At 37.5% G+C, this 16,992-nt stretch overlaps 1 protein-coding gene and 1 non-coding gene across 2 annotated transcripts; one reads left to right on the top strand and one right to left on the bottom strand.

The window, feature by feature from the left end:
• The first annotated feature begins 1,788 nt into the window (after positions 1-1,788).
• On the top strand, positions 1,789-1,895 carry LOC147950018 (small nucleolar RNA R71). Its single transcript, XR_015565465.1, has one exon. It is a non-coding gene; the product is annotated as a small nucleolar RNA R71 (small nucleolar RNA).
• An 8,272-nt stretch (positions 1,896-10,167) lies between these two features.
• On the bottom strand, positions 10,168-11,903 carry LOC147950017 (uncharacterized). The gene is made up of 4 exons (XM_087511919.1): positions 11,844-11,903; positions 11,491-11,727; positions 11,036-11,372; positions 10,168-10,385 (listed from the first exon to the last, which is right to left on the bottom strand). The coding sequence occupies exons 1-4, from the start codon at positions 11,901-11,903 to the stop codon at positions 10,168-10,170; spliced, it is 852 nt and encodes a 283-aa protein (XP_087368045.1).
• Between the last annotated feature and the right edge of the window lie 5,089 nt (positions 11,904-16,992).

The following is a 16,992-nucleotide window of genomic DNA, read 5'->3' as shown; positions in this document are numbered from 1 at the left end:
ATATAGTTCAGTGAGCAGGGTAGGTTGAATGAGCCTGGATCTTCAAGCTTGGTTAGAATCACAGTGTTCCAATGTCTTCTAGATCCCTTTTGGCTTGATTCTTAGCCTTCTATTTTGATATATCAAGTAACATGTCTTTATAGAGAGGATTTGGGTCATACTGTTCCAAGGCAGGTCCTCTCTCTTCTTCTTTCTTCTCAACAATCACTTCATGTTGAATAGCCATCAAATCCTTCTGCTCAAGCTTTTATTTGAGTTTCCTAAGCATATGTTCTTTGAAACGCCCTGGGAATGGCAGAGGTGGTTTATATGCTGGAGGAATGTATCTAGTAGGCTTATCGACTCAGTGGGGATCACTCGACCAGTGACTCGATCAAGCACTCAATCGAGTGCTCAATCGTGTGCTGGGTCGAGCACATTGTCGAGTGTCTTCTATGCTTGATTTCCTGCTTCATTCTGAGCTGAAACTTGTAGAATACCCTCCCCATCTTGAACGTCACTGTCCCCAGTGACATTTTCCTCAGTAACAAAGATAGCCTTGGCTGTATATTCTCTTCGGTTTTGAATAGCTTTTCCAGGCAGTTGATTAGGCTTAGGAGCTGAAGTTGAGGCCATACTGCTCTCCATGAACTTTACTTTGGAGTTTAAGCTCTCAAACATGATATTCAAGTCATTATAGGTAGAATCTATCCTCTGGTTGATCTCAGCAAACTTCTTAGCAGTTTCCATCTGACCACTTGCTTGGTTAAGCAACAACTGCTGCATTAGAGTTCTTAACTTGGTTTCTGGGCTTGGTTGGTCTGAAACCTTGGTGGGGGACACATTGGAGCCTGGTAACCTTGGTGTTGTTGCTTGGGTATGTAATTGTTCTGCTGTTGTGGTAATTGAGGAGGATAGACTTGGTCTTGAGGGTTGGCAACATTTGTGCTTCTATAAGATAGGTAGTTAGGCTTAGAGCACACTATCGAGTGTCTTCTCTGCCTGATTCCCTGCTTCATTCTGAGCTGAAACTTGTAGAATACCCTCCACATCTTGAACTTCACTGTCCCTAGTGACATTTTCCTCAGTAACAAAGATAGCCTTGGCTGTATATTCTCTTGGGTTTTGAATAGCTTTTCCAAGCAGTTGATTAGGCTTAGGAGCTGAAGTTGAGGCCAGACTGCTCTCCATGAACTTTACTTTGGAGTATAAGCTCTCAAACTTGATATTCAAGTCATTATAGGTAGAATCTATCTTCTGGTTGATCTCAGCAAACTTATTTGCTGTTTCCATCTGACCACTTGCTTGGTTAAACAACAACTGCTGCATTCGAGTTCTTAACTCTGGTTCCTGGGCTTGGTTGGTCTGAAACCCTTGTGGGGGACACATTGGAGTATGGTAACCTTGGTGTTGTTGCTTGGGTATGTAAACTTATTATAGCCTTTGAAACAACCTTGGTTCTGCACATAACACAACTCAACTACTTCATTCTTCCCATCTTGAACTGTTGTGTCTTCTTCACCAAGAAAATGTATGTTTTTCTGTTTGCTAAGCAGTATCTTATCCAACTTGTCATTAACAACCCTCAATTCCTTCTTATACTTTTCATCTGGACCAGAATCAACAAATCTCACAGCCCTATCGTAGTCTTCATTATAGTTCCCATTAGATTGAGCCAAGTTCTCCACTAGTTCCCAGCCTTCATCTACATGTTTGTTGAGGAAGTTCCCATTTAAAGTTGTATCGAACAACATTCTGATCTTGGGTAATACTCCTCTGTAGAGTCTGCTAAGTAGTGACTCATTGCTGAACCCATCGTGTGGACATTGTGTATAATAGCCCTTGAACCTCTCCCAAGCCTCACAAAAGGTCTCATTGTTCTTCTGTGCAAAACCTGAATTCTCATTCCTCAATCTTGCTGTTCTGGCATTTGAGAAGAATTTGGCCAAGAAAACCTTCTTACAACCATCCATGTAGTAATAGCACCAGTTGGAAGTGTCTTCTCCCATAGATGAGCCTTGTCTCCGAGAGAGAATGGAAACAACCTGAGCTTGAAGCCATCTTCACTAACACCATTGATTATGGTTAGGCCACAAAGCCTATCAAACTCATCTAGATGATCCAATGGGTCCTCCATTAGTAATCCATGAAATTTATTCGCCTGGATCATAGTGATTAGCCCACTTTTAATTTTGAAATTGTTGTTGGCTACTGTAGGAGGTACAATGCCAGCTCTTTGGCTGTGTGTATTGGGAGCATCGCCTGCTCCAATATGCCTTGGCCTTTGATTCTGGTTGATTGGTGGATCCATCAGCAACTGTTCATTCTGTTCTTGAAGGATTCTGGTTTTCTTCTGCCTCAAGTCTCTTGGTAAGCGGTTTATATGATCAATGTACTTCTGTAGGTTATGGTTTCCTTTGGATCTTGTTTGCATCAACCGACTCGATCACACGCTCGAACTGACACATGGTTGAGCACATGCTCGAGGAGCTGGTCAGCTGACTGAAACGCGGAAACATACTGGTTTCTGGGTTGGTGCTCGATCACTTGCTTGAAGAGAACACAATCAAGTGTTGGTTCGAGTGACTACCTGAAACTCAAAAAAACCAACCAAAAGAAGAACCTATATAGTGGTGAGCAATTAATAACATAACTTAATCTTGAACCTTTGTAAATCTTAAATGAAACAAATCAACACCCTAATGGCAACGACGCCAATTGAAACATGGTTTTCTTTGTGGTGTAGGTCTATGAATGAATGTATGATGAACAAACAAACATACCCAGGCTATGATGATCAAATTCAGTGCAAGGTGTTTCAATACCCTTATGTAGTTGTAGCATAAAGGATGTCAATCCATAAAGAGTGTGATATGTAAGCAATCAAGATGTGAACAGTGATTCAAGTTAAGCCAAGTATGAATATGATTTTGAACTAACAACCTAATGATAGTTATGAAATGCAGAATGTAAAGTGCCTTGTTCAGAAACTAAATGCAAGAGAAACAAATGTAAACAATGCTGAAACTAGACTAAGCATGAGAAAGAACTAAACAAATGCAATGAAACATGACTGGAAGAGAATGTAAATCAAACTGAATGAACCTAGTAAGAGCTCGATCGAGCACTCAACCGTGTGTATGGTCGAGTGGCTTGGTCGAGTGATCTGGTACGCAGAACAAAAGCAAATTCAACAAATTTAAACAGAAACAAAAGCAATGAAACAAGACTAGATGTAATAACAAACAATCAGATAACAAAGTAGGCTCCTAGAGATGGATTCATGGGCTGGTGTTCAAGCTGTGGCTATCTAAACTGGTCAACAAACCTCAATCAAGCTAAGCTATCTCTAGACAATGATCTTAAAGGCTTACTAATCCACTCTCATGACATAAGTAATCAAGTTTAGTAACATCCTAACCCAACTATCATTGGTGAAACCATACTACACAGGCTTTAAGAATCAGACCATTACTTGTCAAAAAGCACCTTAGACAACCAATCTCTTAGGCTAAGCATGATGATCTCCAGCATTAGCTTTATCTAACAACTTAAACATTGGTATGATGCAAGGAAGCTTAATATCTGTTCTTACCCTCTCAGATATAAGAACAACTTAGAGCACATCTAATCTAGAAGAGATATAATATCAAAAAAGCTTGATCAATCCAAACAACCACAGCCCTAAACCAGCCTAATCCATCTCTAGAATCCTAACTCACTACTCAGATGAACAAGACATGATAATGATACACTCAAAACCAGAAAATGATGCAACTAGCATGATAAGATAGATGAGATAAAGATCTACAACTTTATATAAAGACACAAACTTTGATTCTCAATACCCTAAAAGTTATGAGATTTACAAAGTATGAAATCTAGGAAAAAGTAAGAACAAAAGCAAGAACAAAAGTTGCAAATGATGTAAACAAATGCTAAAAACCCAAAAGGGGTAAAAACTAGGTTTTTTGGTGGCTACAAATATTTTTCTGACCTAAGCTGACTTATGGGAGGCTATGGGGTACAATAGATATTTATAGGATAAGAGGGAAGCCCTAAATTAGCTAACAGACAAAATAGAGAGGTGGCTCGATGTGCTCGACCATGCACCGTCGAGTGGCTATGGTCGAGTGCTTCATTCCTCTGTTTCTTCACTGGTTGAGTGCCTCAGCAGCACACGGTCGAGTATCTTCGGGTGTGGTGGTCGATTGGCCTCTAAACCTTGGTTTTCCTCTTGTTTCAGCCTTTTTCTTCTTCATTGGTTGAACTTTACTCCTCTTAAGCTTCATTTCCATGCTACTTGGGTCCAAATCACCTGTTTAAACAAGAAACAATGCAAATGCAATGCAAATTCTACTCTAATGCACAAATAGACTCTAAACTACACAATAATGACAAAACTAGCTAGTAAATCATGCAAAAGGTGTAAATATACTATGGTGAAACATGGTAAAATATATGCATATCAGTACACACGAAATATAAAACCGATTCTTTCATTAAGTAAAAATATTCTACAAAGTTGACAAAAGACTTTAAAAGTTTGTGGCCAGGCCTAGAGCCAAAAAGATTATACATTTAGACTTTTGAAACATACTTTTTCTTTCTGTACACAAAGGCACAAAAATTACTTCAGGCTCCTATCGTCCAACACGCCCTCTAGCTTCCCTCTATTGGTTACTTGTAGGACAAAATACTATCATAAGTAACCTAATATTTCTTAGTGAGTCTCAGGGGTCCCTACAGAAGATTATATTTTCATCCCAACCCAAAGATATTAAGAATCAATCACCAAATCACAACCAATCAATCAGAGAAAGCATGCAGATGGTAATAAGCCAAGAAAATAACCACAAGCAAGCAATCAATGCAACATGCAAAACTTGAATAAAAGATAATTTTTAAACAAGATTTACTAGGCCCCAGATATTCTGCCTTCCATCCACTACATGTTCACACCCGCATTACAACCACAAAGGCACGCAACCAGTACAACACACCAACTACACCGTCGTGTAGACAACCTCAGTCAAGGTAGCTAACCAAGTCCACCGAGCTCTTCCCAACAACATGCAACACAAGAACCAAGTCAAGGCTTCATGTTGAGACGGTTCCCCAAGGAAGGTCAGTCACATCCCCATTCTTAGTGCGCTTATGGGTAGTCGGACCTCCCGTCACGAACGCCACACACTAAGACCATCCATGCAATAGATCAAATGAACAGATCAATATCACGAACATGATCTACCATGGAATTCACAATTGATACTTAAGTTTATGGTCTTAAAGAACACATAAACAACAAGTATGAATACTTAACCTCACGCAATAGATCAAATGAACAGTTCAAAGATTCTGAACATGATCTACCATGGAATTCACCCCAACATTTCACCAAACAAATTTAGATGCCAAACTTCAAGAAAATCTACCAAGAAAATCAATAAGATGCAATCTAAAGAGAAAACAGCTAATTCCCTCATAAACTATGTTACTTTATCGCATTCATACATGGAACTTTCATCTGTGCCTATTCCCCCATTAACTACAATAAAATTTGAATATTATACATGAACTATATAAATCCGGTTAAAAACCACAAATCATGAGACGGTGTTAATGTGCCGTTAACAAATAATGACTAAGATGCCACGTAGAGCAACAGAACGACGACGTTTTGTTTCCTGAAAGGGGAAAAATATAAATATGAGGTTAAATACTACAAAATCGAGACTTGAACCCATGACCTCCAATGTCCTTAACCGAATCAAAAACCAGCTGAGCCACCTTAATATTCCTCACTCACTTAAACTTATATAGAGATATATATAACGTAAGAAAACTAGAAAAGTAACTAAGAAAATGAAACCCCTTTCTCTTTTCCGATAACATGTGACTGATCGTGGTTTCCTCATCATTCTTTATGAATTTCAAAAATTGGGATTTCTTTGGTGGATTTAATCGAATTTGATTTAAATAATATTTCTAGACCGATCTTTAATAGCTCAACTTGATTTTGTTAAAGAGAAATGAATATAAAAATTGAGATTGAAAATTGAATTGGGTAATAAATATCTCAGTTGATGACTTTCTGATTTGAAACTAATCTCTGCAGTTAGGGCAGCAGAATGAGTGAGTCAAGGAGAAAAGGAAGATCGGAGAAGAAGGCAGTAAAATTAGGGTAAATAAAATAAATATTACAGTAGCTAAGGTGTTGTAAGTCTATCTCATCGAATCAGAGGTACTTGGATCAATTCCTGGTTTTATAATTTTGTAAAAATAAAATGTGTTTTTTTCTAAAAAAAATAAAAACGACGTCGTTCTGTTGCTCTGCGTGGCATCCTAGTCATTATTTGTTAACGGCACAGTAATACCGTTTCACGATTTGTGGGTTTTAATTGGATTTGTATAATTCATGCAGGATATTCAAATTTTATCGTAGTTAATGGGGGAATAGGCATAGATGAAAGTTTCGTGTATGAATGCGATAAAGTAATATAGTTTATGGGGGAATTGGCTGTTTTCACGCAATCTAAACGCACATGCAAACTGAATCTAGAACGAGTTCTCCCAACTCCGAACTAGAACGGATCAATGAACCCTGATTTCGATGATTGTTGAAGAACTCAAGCTTTTTCAGCTTAAACCTTGCTAGCTTCGACACTTCTCGCAGACGCAGCAAACTATCATTCCAGCTTCTCACACTTAAGCAGAAATCACTCAACTTTTCTCTACTCTCTCCAACAACCTTTAGGCATAAACTCTCTCTTTCTCTTCTCCAAAAATGAGAAGAAGAATGAGTATTCAAAGGAAGTGTGGGCGAGCTCCTTATGCCACACGCAGCACGCAAGGGGTGATGTGTCGCAATGACATTCCCCCACTTAACACTTGTCATTTTTGTGGTGACACCACTGGGGGTGAGGTGTCTCCCTCCTGCTTCTCCAAGTCACAAGTAGCACCTAAGAGAATATTCCTCTCCACTTCTCCCATTTTTTTTGATTAATTAATCACTTAATGGACTTTTTCTACTTAGTGCTTAATTTTTAATTATTTAAATCACTTAGTGGGTTTTCTCCTCACTATTTCCATATTTATGATTTAAATATTCTCTTTAGTGGGTTCCTTCCCACCACTCGCAACACAACCTAGTAAGGGTCCTGTCCGGACGGACACCAGTACGTTGCCCCGTCCGTCCCGCGTACGTCTGGTATGACCGTCTGTCCCACATACGCGTGGTACATTCAACCGTCTCTTTGGCATATTGATCGGCCTATCACTCGATTAATCTCTCCTCGGACATCCCTTGGCGCTTCTTCTTTACTTCGACCTCTCTTCCATTTTAAGCCCTTCTCGGGTCAATTCCTTAGGAAAATTTTATCTTGTAGTGGGGGTCACTACATTCTCCCTCCTTATTAGAATTCATCCCGAATTTTATAAGGATCCGATGTTCCTGCCTCATCTTCTTCCTCTGCAAAGAATTGGAGATACTTTGATCGGAGTTTTCCTTCATCCTCCCAAGTTGTAACATTCCGGTTCTATTTCCCCCAAAACACCTGGATTTGAGGAATCTTTCTTTTCTTTAGTTCCCGTATTCGACGCTCACCAATACCCATTGGTCCTTCAGTGTAGGTTAAGTTTTTCTTCAACTCCTGAATTGGTTCCTCCACGATCGCAGTAGGATATAGTACATGTTTCCTGAGTTGGGACACATGGAAGACCTTATGCATGGACATGAATTATGGCATGGCTAAGCGATAAGATACTTCACCAACTCTTGGATCGATTTGATAAGGACCTATGAACCTTATTGCAAACTTTCCAACCTTCCCAAATTGATCCTTTCCTTTTTGGTTGTGACTTTCAGGTACACCCAATGACCAACTTCAAACTCTACCTCACGCCTTTTCCGATGGGCATACTTCTTCTGGCGAACTTGGGCCTTCTTTCATATTTTCTCGAATATACGTGATCTTCTCTGTTGTTTCGTCTATCAACTCATGGTTGATACTTGTCCTCTCTCCTACCTACATCCAGAAAAAAGGAGTTCGACATGACCTTCCGTACATAGCCTTGAATGGAGACATGTCGATGCTAGACTGATAACTATTGTTTTAAGAGAACTCAACCAAGGGTAAGTCCGTCCGTCCGTTTCTAGATGGAATGAGGAGCTCATATGGACGTTCTTCCCTAGTGCACGCTGCAGATCTTGAAAAAATATCGATGCGAATCGAGGGTCACGATCAGACACTATATTGGCTGGTACTCTGAGGAGCCTTAAAATCTCGTCAATGTACTTCTTAGCTAGATCAGCGTCTTGGTCTGTACTCTTGACTGAAACCAAGTGAGAAACTTTGGTCAAACGGTCCATTATTACCCAAACTGCATCATTGGTCATTCCTGGCCTTGTGGGTAATCTCGTGATGAAATCCATCAAAATCGACTCCCAATTCCATGTTGTTATCGGTAAGTTGTGAAGTAACCCAGCGCGTACTTGATGCTCCACCTTAATTCTTTGACATGAATCACACTGATTCACCCACTTTGCTGTTGCTCTTTTCTTTCCAGGCCAATGATAGTACCTTCGCACATCTCGGTACATCTTGCTACTTTCCGGGTGAATACTCAAGGAAAAACTGTGAGCTGCCCTTAAGATTTCTTTCCATTAAGTAGTCGGGTACCATCATACAAAGCATGGTAGAGAAAAAACAGAGAATGAAAGAGTGGAAAACTTCTCTTTGTGCTTCCCACTAGCCCTTGAATCAATAAAGCTCTGATATCATGTTGAAGTTTTGCTCTTGTATTATACCAGAAGCCATTGCTTCAAATAGAAAGTATTGTAGAGAAAAACACAGATAATGAAAAAGTGAAAAATTCTCGACAAATTTGCTATACAACATTACACACAATTATATAGAGTGCTACTGTCATAACCGTGCGAAAATTAACGAAAACAACGCAACTATCTAACATACATTAATATATACACCCATTTCTAAGTATATATTTTTATATATACATTTTTGGAGACATTAATAAAATAAATTCTGAAGTTGGCATTTATTTACAGATATGCCATTGACATTAAATAATTAATTTAATAAAAACAATTAACTCAACTTATATTTTTTTATTGAACCGAAGTGTTTTAAAAGGTAACAAACATCTATATATACATTTTTGGAGACATTTCTAAAATAAATCCTGAAGTTGGCACTTATTTACAAGTATGTCATAGGCATTAAATAATTAATTTAATAAACACAATTAACTCAACTTATATATTTTTTTATAGAACCTAAGTGTTTTAAAAGGTAACAAACATCTACGTATAATTTTTTTGGAGACATTTATAAAATAAATCCAGAAGTTGGCATTTATTTACAGATATGCCATTGACATTAAATAATTAATTTAATAAACACAATTAATTCTACTTATATTTTTTTTTATAGAACCTAAGTGTTGTAAAAGGTAACAAACATAATTGTAAATGTATACAGATTTTATTTCCTTATTTCCTTATTTTATTTCCTTATTTTATAAGACCCTAAGTGTTCTTTAAAAATTTGAAAAACTGATTTGATAAAAAGTGTCTTTTAGCCTGTCATACTATATTTTACTTTTACAAGTTTCGTATGATGAGTTATTGCGGATTAATAATCTTTGAACATGTTGCGTGATCCGCCTAGCATGGCGGGTTTGGACTATATATAGAACCAACACTAAAACTATTAGTTTATTTCATACTATTGTACTCATAGTTTGGAAAATTAACTTATAAATTATTTAGTAATTGAACTACAAAATATTACACATACTACAACACATTCTTAATATTCCAAAAAAAAAAAATTGTATACACATAAAAATATACAGTAACCTACCATATAGACATATACTTCTGTTTAATTATAGAAAACAAAACTAAGTGTTTTAAAATTTTATATTCTATCTTATAACAAATTTAATGTAATTATGTTATAAACTATATAAAACATAAGAAGAAGAAAAAATATTCTAAAAAAAATTATAAATAATTAGATAAAATTTCATTAATTTGGAATTTAAAAATTAAATAAATTAAAAATTATTATTTAGAATACATTAATTTATAACTTAGTCCGGCGGTGTACCGCGGGTGAAAACCTAGTTAAACATGTAGCAGATGACCGAACTCAATTATTACTAACACTCCCCTTTAATTGGGTTTCGGTCTAACTCTAACTGTCTGTCAACAGTCTTGAAGTCTCCATGAGCTTCTTCACGTCTACTCCATGATCTTGTCATGATTTCTTTAGCTTCACGTGCAACCTTCTTCCACTCACTTTCTCTATGGAATCTTTCTTCTTCTTTCCTTTCGCAACTGGTTGCGTCTCCCTTTTCTCTCTTAGGTAAGCAGCTTCCTTCACTACAACAAAACGTGCGTTTAGCGACTCCAATATTGGTCGCTAAACAGTCGCAAACACCTACTTTGTGACTACTAAACGACTATTTGAGATGGTCGCAAAAAAATGGTCGAAAAATTGAGGTGTCTCAAAATGGTCGTAAAATTACGACTGGATTACGACGCCTTTATATAGTCGTCAATAAGCGACGCTTTACAGACTCTTTATATTAGGAACCTTCGGTTGTAAACATAGTTACAAGTCAGTCGCAAATTAGTGATTAAATTGTGTGATTTTTTTAAGACTCCGTATCTGTCGTCGCAAAGTAGTCCTCGTATATTAGTAACCATTTTGCCACTTATATGATAGTTTCACAGAAATAAATTTGGTGACATTTTAGCATATAATAAACTCTTTTATCTCTCAAATTTGGAAAGAATCACAATTAATTAAAATTAAAAACCAAATCATTAAGAAAGATATCATAATCATTCAATAAACAAAAAGATTAGCATCTTTGTATCATAATCATTCATTATCCAAAAAGATCATTCTAAAGAAAATTAAAATTTATATTTTTTTAGAAAAGACAATGTTTAGAACTTGAGTAAATGGAGAAAGGGGATGTGGTGGCTGGTGATGTGTCTAAGGCGGTGGCTGGTGAGTACCTGATCCGATGGTTGGTGGTATGATGTCTTCAGGTGTGGAGTCTTCAGGTGAAGTTGGTCGCAAGGAGGCAATAAAAGTCTCAAATCCTGGATATTTCTCTTTCATGTAGATGAGAAGCTTGTTGGTCTTCATTTGAGATTCTTGATGCTCCTTATCACGTCGGGCATTCTCAGCATCTAGATTAGCTATCTTGTTGCGGAGTTGTTCTTGAAGCTCGAGAAGTGATGGTGTTGATGGAGAAGATTCTGCATAGCTTTCTTTCCTTTTCCCTTTTCGAAGTGTCTCAACCAGAGATCCAAGACCAAAAAAGTTTTCCTTCTCATCTGTTTGAGTACACTAAAACAAAGAAAAACAAAAGCATTTTGTTAGTCAAGGCTAGAAACATGTATTAATAAAGTGACCATGCGGATTTTGAAAACCAAAATGTGGATTAAGAAAGCAATGCTGAGAGTACCTTAAGAAAGATTTCATTCTTTTCCTCAATGCTGAGATTATGATGACTTGAACGTTTAGCAGAATTCCCTGAATTTTCTGGACCATCATCATCCACTTCACACAGTTTCTCCTCTAATGTTTTCTCATAAGCTTCAGCTACTTGTTTAGATTTTTGATCAACAAACGATCCGTCAGTTCGAGTATGTGTCTTCATGAACACTTCTGTAAATGATGCCGGACGGCCCAATTCTTCCTCCTACAAAGAAATAGTAAAATGTTAAAACCATGGAAGCAAGGTGTTTAGAGTGTTTAAATCATGGAAGCAATGTTAAATTACCATTTCTTGATGAATTTACACATATGATTTCTGACCAGCAAGGTGTTTGTGGACTCCAAAACCACCACGATCGGAGTTTCTGTACTGTGAGGCATTTGAGCTCCTCTCCATTACATCAGGTTCGTTCCAATGATCACACATCTCAGCCCACAGTTCTGCACTAGTAATCCAAACAGGTTGTTTACCACTGCTTTTAGCTTGACTAACAATGCCTTTCAATCGTTTCTTGGCTATCTTTAAGAACCCCTCTCTAACAAGCTCAGTAATCCCTGTATACCAATAGAACTTCCGCTACATATTACAATTGAGTTAAGTTAGTGATGATACTAAGTAGAGATAATAAAACTTTGAAAGCTATAAGACATTACCGCAAATGTCCTGAAATATCTCTCTTGAATGGGTTTAGGACTAACCTTCCAACTGTAGTAAGGACCATCGAATTTCCTTCTAAATATTCCAGAAATCACCCAAGAAAATTTTCCTTTGCGTCTGTTAAACCTGTCACAAAACAAACACAATCAGTCTTAAACACAATCAGTCTTAACCACAATCAGTCTTAAACACAATCAGTCTTAACCTACCACTAAGCGGATGCAACTTAAAGACAACTAAGCATAAATTTTCTAAACTTAATCAAACAAAAACAGAGTATTAGTCTCAACCAAACAATCAAACACAATCAGTCTTAACCAAACAATCAATCACAACCTATAACTAAATCAACAAAACAATCAATCTCAACCTACCACTGAGAGCAAAGAGAAAAATCTCAATCTCAATATCAAAACAAAACAAACAATATCAATCTCAATCTCAAAACAAAACAAACAATCTCAATCTCAATGAAACACAACCTCTAACTTAATCAAACAAAGCAGTCTTTCACTAAACTTAATCAAACAAAAATAGAGTCTCAACCTAACACTAAGAGCAAAGAGAAATTACCATAGAGTCTCAACGTCGGGGATGGGATCGACAGACAGAACTGGGAGATGTTGTCGGCCTGGAAGAAAATCTTGGTAGTCTTCTTGAGCTGGATTAGGATTAGGGTTTTCTTCTTCAACAGGATTGGGATTAGGGTTTTATTCTTCGTAATCCTCTTCCATGTTTAGGTCTCGTTGTTCTTGTATGAGTGGAGGAACAATAAGAGGTGGTTGAGGAGCAAGAAGCGGTGGTTAAGAACAACCCCCGGTGATTGAGAAGCCACCCGCGGTGGTGGAGAACCAACCCGCGGTGGTGGAGCAGAAGGCGATTGTTGTGTCCTCGGTGGAAACTGGGACGACATACTTCTATTTGAATTAGTCACGGACTGAGAGGCTGATGGATTCGAGGAGTGAGACGACGTTCCGACACCACTTCGACCTCCGCGTGAAGTCGCAACATTGGAGGCCCGTTTAAATGCGGCAGAACTAGGTTCCCTTGTACTCGCACCATTGTAAACCCTAACACCTCCAGTGGATCTTCCTACGCGACCCCTAACACCTCCAGCGGATTTGCCTCCGCGACCCTTACCAGCCATTAGAGAGAGTTAAGAAAGAGGAGAGATTTGAGAGGAGAAAGAACAGGAGTCGCAAAGGAAGATGGATTCTTTGCCTAGTAATTAACGAAGAGGAGTCGCAAAGTAGTCGCAAAAGAGACACATACTAAAAACAGAGGGGGAATATTACGCGATTAAACCTTGGCAAAAAACAATAAAAATTAGAAAACTAACAAATAGAGTTGCACAGCAGTCGCAAAATAAGTTGCACAGTAGTTGCAAAGTTAATAGCAAGTTAGTCGCAAATTGCAAGAGTTGCAAACTTAGTAACAAGTCAGTCGTAAATTGTTACCGTATTGTGACTCTCCTACTGTAGTCACAATACAAATTTTTGGAATGTATCATTTTTGACCAATTCTATTGATATCAATCAACAAAATGGACTCATGATTGCCTTATAGAGTATATGAAATAGTTTATGACCTTTAAATATTGTTTCATATCTTTGTTTTGCAATTTTCAAAAAATTAGAAACCTTCTTATGAACTAACATGTAATTCTTTAGAATGATTTAGATATTATGAAATTTTTGTGTCTAAATACTGAAATGGAAAGATTTGACAAAGTTTATATGACTGATATTGATCAATTCAAATTGGAAATGTGTATAGAAACATGTTAACATTTCTTTAATGTGAAATTTCAAATTCAAAAAATCGAGTGTTGTTAAGGAGTCGCAAAGCAGTATCTAATTAAGGTGTTAGACGATAAACAGTCACAAAATAAGTTGGACAGTAGTCGCAAAGTTAATAGCAAGTTAGTCGCAAATTGCAAGAGTCGCAAAATTAGTAACAAGTCAGTCGCAAATTGTTACCGTATTGTGACTCTCCTACTTTAGTCACAATACAAATTTTTGGAATGTATCATTTTTGACCAGTTCTATTGATATCAATCAAAAATATGGACTCATGATTGCCTTATAGAGTATATGAAGTAGTTTATGAACTTTAAATATTGTTTTCATATCTTTGTTTTGCAATTTTCATAAAATTAGAAACCTTCTTATGAAATAACATGGAACTCTTTAGAATGATTTATATATTATGAAATTTTTGTATCTAAATACTGAAATGGAAAGCTTTGACAAATTTTCCATGACTGATATTGATAAATTCAAATTGGAAATGTGTATAGAAACATGTTAACATTTCTCTAATGTGAAATTTCAAATTCAAAAAATCGAGAGTTGCTAAGGAGTCACAAAACAATATCTAATTCAGGTGTTAGACGCTAAACAGTCGCAAAATATGTTGCAAATAAGTCGCACATGTGGGAGCACGTTCGTCGCAAAAAGTAGGACTTAGCAAGTTATCGATAAATAATCTTGTGATCCGAGTATACGTTGCGAAATTGTTGCTAATTTGTGACTCTTTGTTTTATTATAATATACTGTCACTGAACAGTCTCAAACTGCGATTATTTTGCGACTATATTTCTACGTTGTAAATGTGCGACTGTTTTGGTTCTTCTGTAACTTTGTCGGGAAATAGTCGTAAATGAATCGCTAAGTGGTCGCTATTTTTTGCGACTGAATAAAGAGTCACAAGTGGTAGTCGCTAAACGTAGGTTTTCTTGTAGTGCTTTCTTGCTTGGTGTCTTCCTTTGATCACCATCACATTCACATCTCTGTGACATCTTGTGTGTGAAGTGAACAGTTTTCACGTCTTCGTCGGTTATCTTCTCAACCGGCGACTGCTCCATTTTTCTTCGAGGTAAGCATCCTCTTTTTTTGCTTGTGCTTGGTGTCTTCCATTGATCACCATAAAATGCTCCATTTTTCTCTGAGGTAAGAATCCTCTCTTAATGCTTGGTGTCTCCCATTTATCACCATAACGTCTCCATGACGTCGTACACGTGAATCTTCTACACATCATCATCGGTTAACTCTTTTCAACCAACGTTTGCTCCATTTTCTCTGAGGTAAGCATCCTCTCGTGCTCCATTTTTTTCTTCAACAATCTACCTCACTGTGACTGTTAATTTTGCACACGCCACACCACTTCTTGGTCTTCCCATGGCGTTTCTTGTTTTGCTTGTTTCCTTTTCTCCATGTCATCATCGGTCAACTTTTTTCCACCTTTTGCTCCATTTTTCTCCGAGGTAAGCATCTCCATTTTTTTCTTCAACAAACTACCTCATTGTGACTGTTAATTTTGCACACGCCACACCACTTCTTGGTCTTTCCATGGCGTTTCTTGTTTTGCTTGTTTCCTTTTCTTGTAAGCCTTTCTCCATAAAACGCGCCCTCATTAATACATTCTTCTCGGAGACTTAAGCGCTTCTCATGAACGTTCAAGATACCTATCATCTCTGTAGTAGAGAGAGTCGATAGATCCTTTCTTTGTTCAAGGACAGCAACAATGCTATCGAACTTTTGTGGCAAGAAGATAAGAACCTTTTGAACCAATTGGTAATCGGTCTTGCCTTCACCATTAACTCTTATTTTTGTTGAGTAGCTTTGCCCTGTTCTTCCGAACAGGTGACTACCTCCGTGCTGTAGTCCTCCTCACAAACTCAACCACCACTTTTTGCCACAGAACCTTGCTTTGTTTCATTCAACAAGAAGTTTCTTCTTGTGAATGTCTTTCTCGAAGACTCAACACCACTTTCTACTAATAAGCCTTGTTTTGCTTTCAACAGCGACGACTCACGTTTTGCCATATTTCTGGTTTAAAGCCAGAATCTTCTCTTTTTGGCCAAACACTGAACACACCATCATACGCATTCTAGTTCCATGAACAAAACATGATTTTCATGTGCTTGACAGTGTCGTTAACTCCTCCGAGGACACTTCCTCTGATTTTTCAATTGGACCCCTTCGGATGACCGTGTAGGATTGCGTCGGTTTGTTCGGAACACTGTCTTCACCACTGGCCACAAGTATCTCGTTATTAAGATGGCCTTCATCTAAATCCGCACCCGATATCATTGTTTCTGCATCAAACATAAGAATCACTTGCTGAATGATGTTGCCTTGATCTTTGTTTTTGGTTGAACATTTTGTAGGCTTTGTTATGCTTCTCTTTGTGCTTCCTACTGGCCTTGAACCAATAAAGCTCTGATACCATGTTGAAGTTTTGCTCTTGTATTATACCAAAAGCCATTGTTTCAAATACAAAGCATGGTAGAGAAAAAACAGAGAATGAAAAAGTGGAAAACTTCTCTTTGTGCTTCCCACTGGCCCTTGAATCAATAAAGCTCTAATCATGTTGAAGTTTTGCTCTTGTATTATACCAGAAGCCATTGCTTCAAATACAAAGCATGGTAGGGAAAAAACAGAGAATTAAAAAGTGGAAAACTTCTCAATTATTCTTGACAACTTTGCCATACAACATTACACACAATTATATAGAGTGCTACAGTCGTAACCGTTCGATTAGTAACGGAAACAACACAACTATCTAACATACGCCTATTCACGTGCATACATTAATATACATACCCATATCTAAGTATATGTTAAACATGTAGCACATGACCGAACTCAATTATCACTAAAAGAAACGTGAGCTCTTGAAGTGAAATAATTCCACACTTTAAGAGGCAACCGAGCAATCAACTAACAGATGTTGTCGTGATTCATCATGAGCATTACAAAGGAGAGAAAGGGGTGACACATTCAAACCCCAACTGATGAGACGATCTGT

The sequence above is a fragment of the Camelina sativa genome, chromosome 1, assembly GCF_030686135.1.
Source record: "Camelina sativa cultivar CO46 ecotype springtype chromosome 1, ASM3068613v1".
NCBI classification, from domain to species: Eukaryota; Viridiplantae; Streptophyta; class Magnoliopsida; order Brassicales; family Brassicaceae; genus Camelina; species Camelina sativa.
Note: the sequence above shows the minus strand (reverse complement) of the source record. Positions and strands in the feature narration are given on the sequence as shown.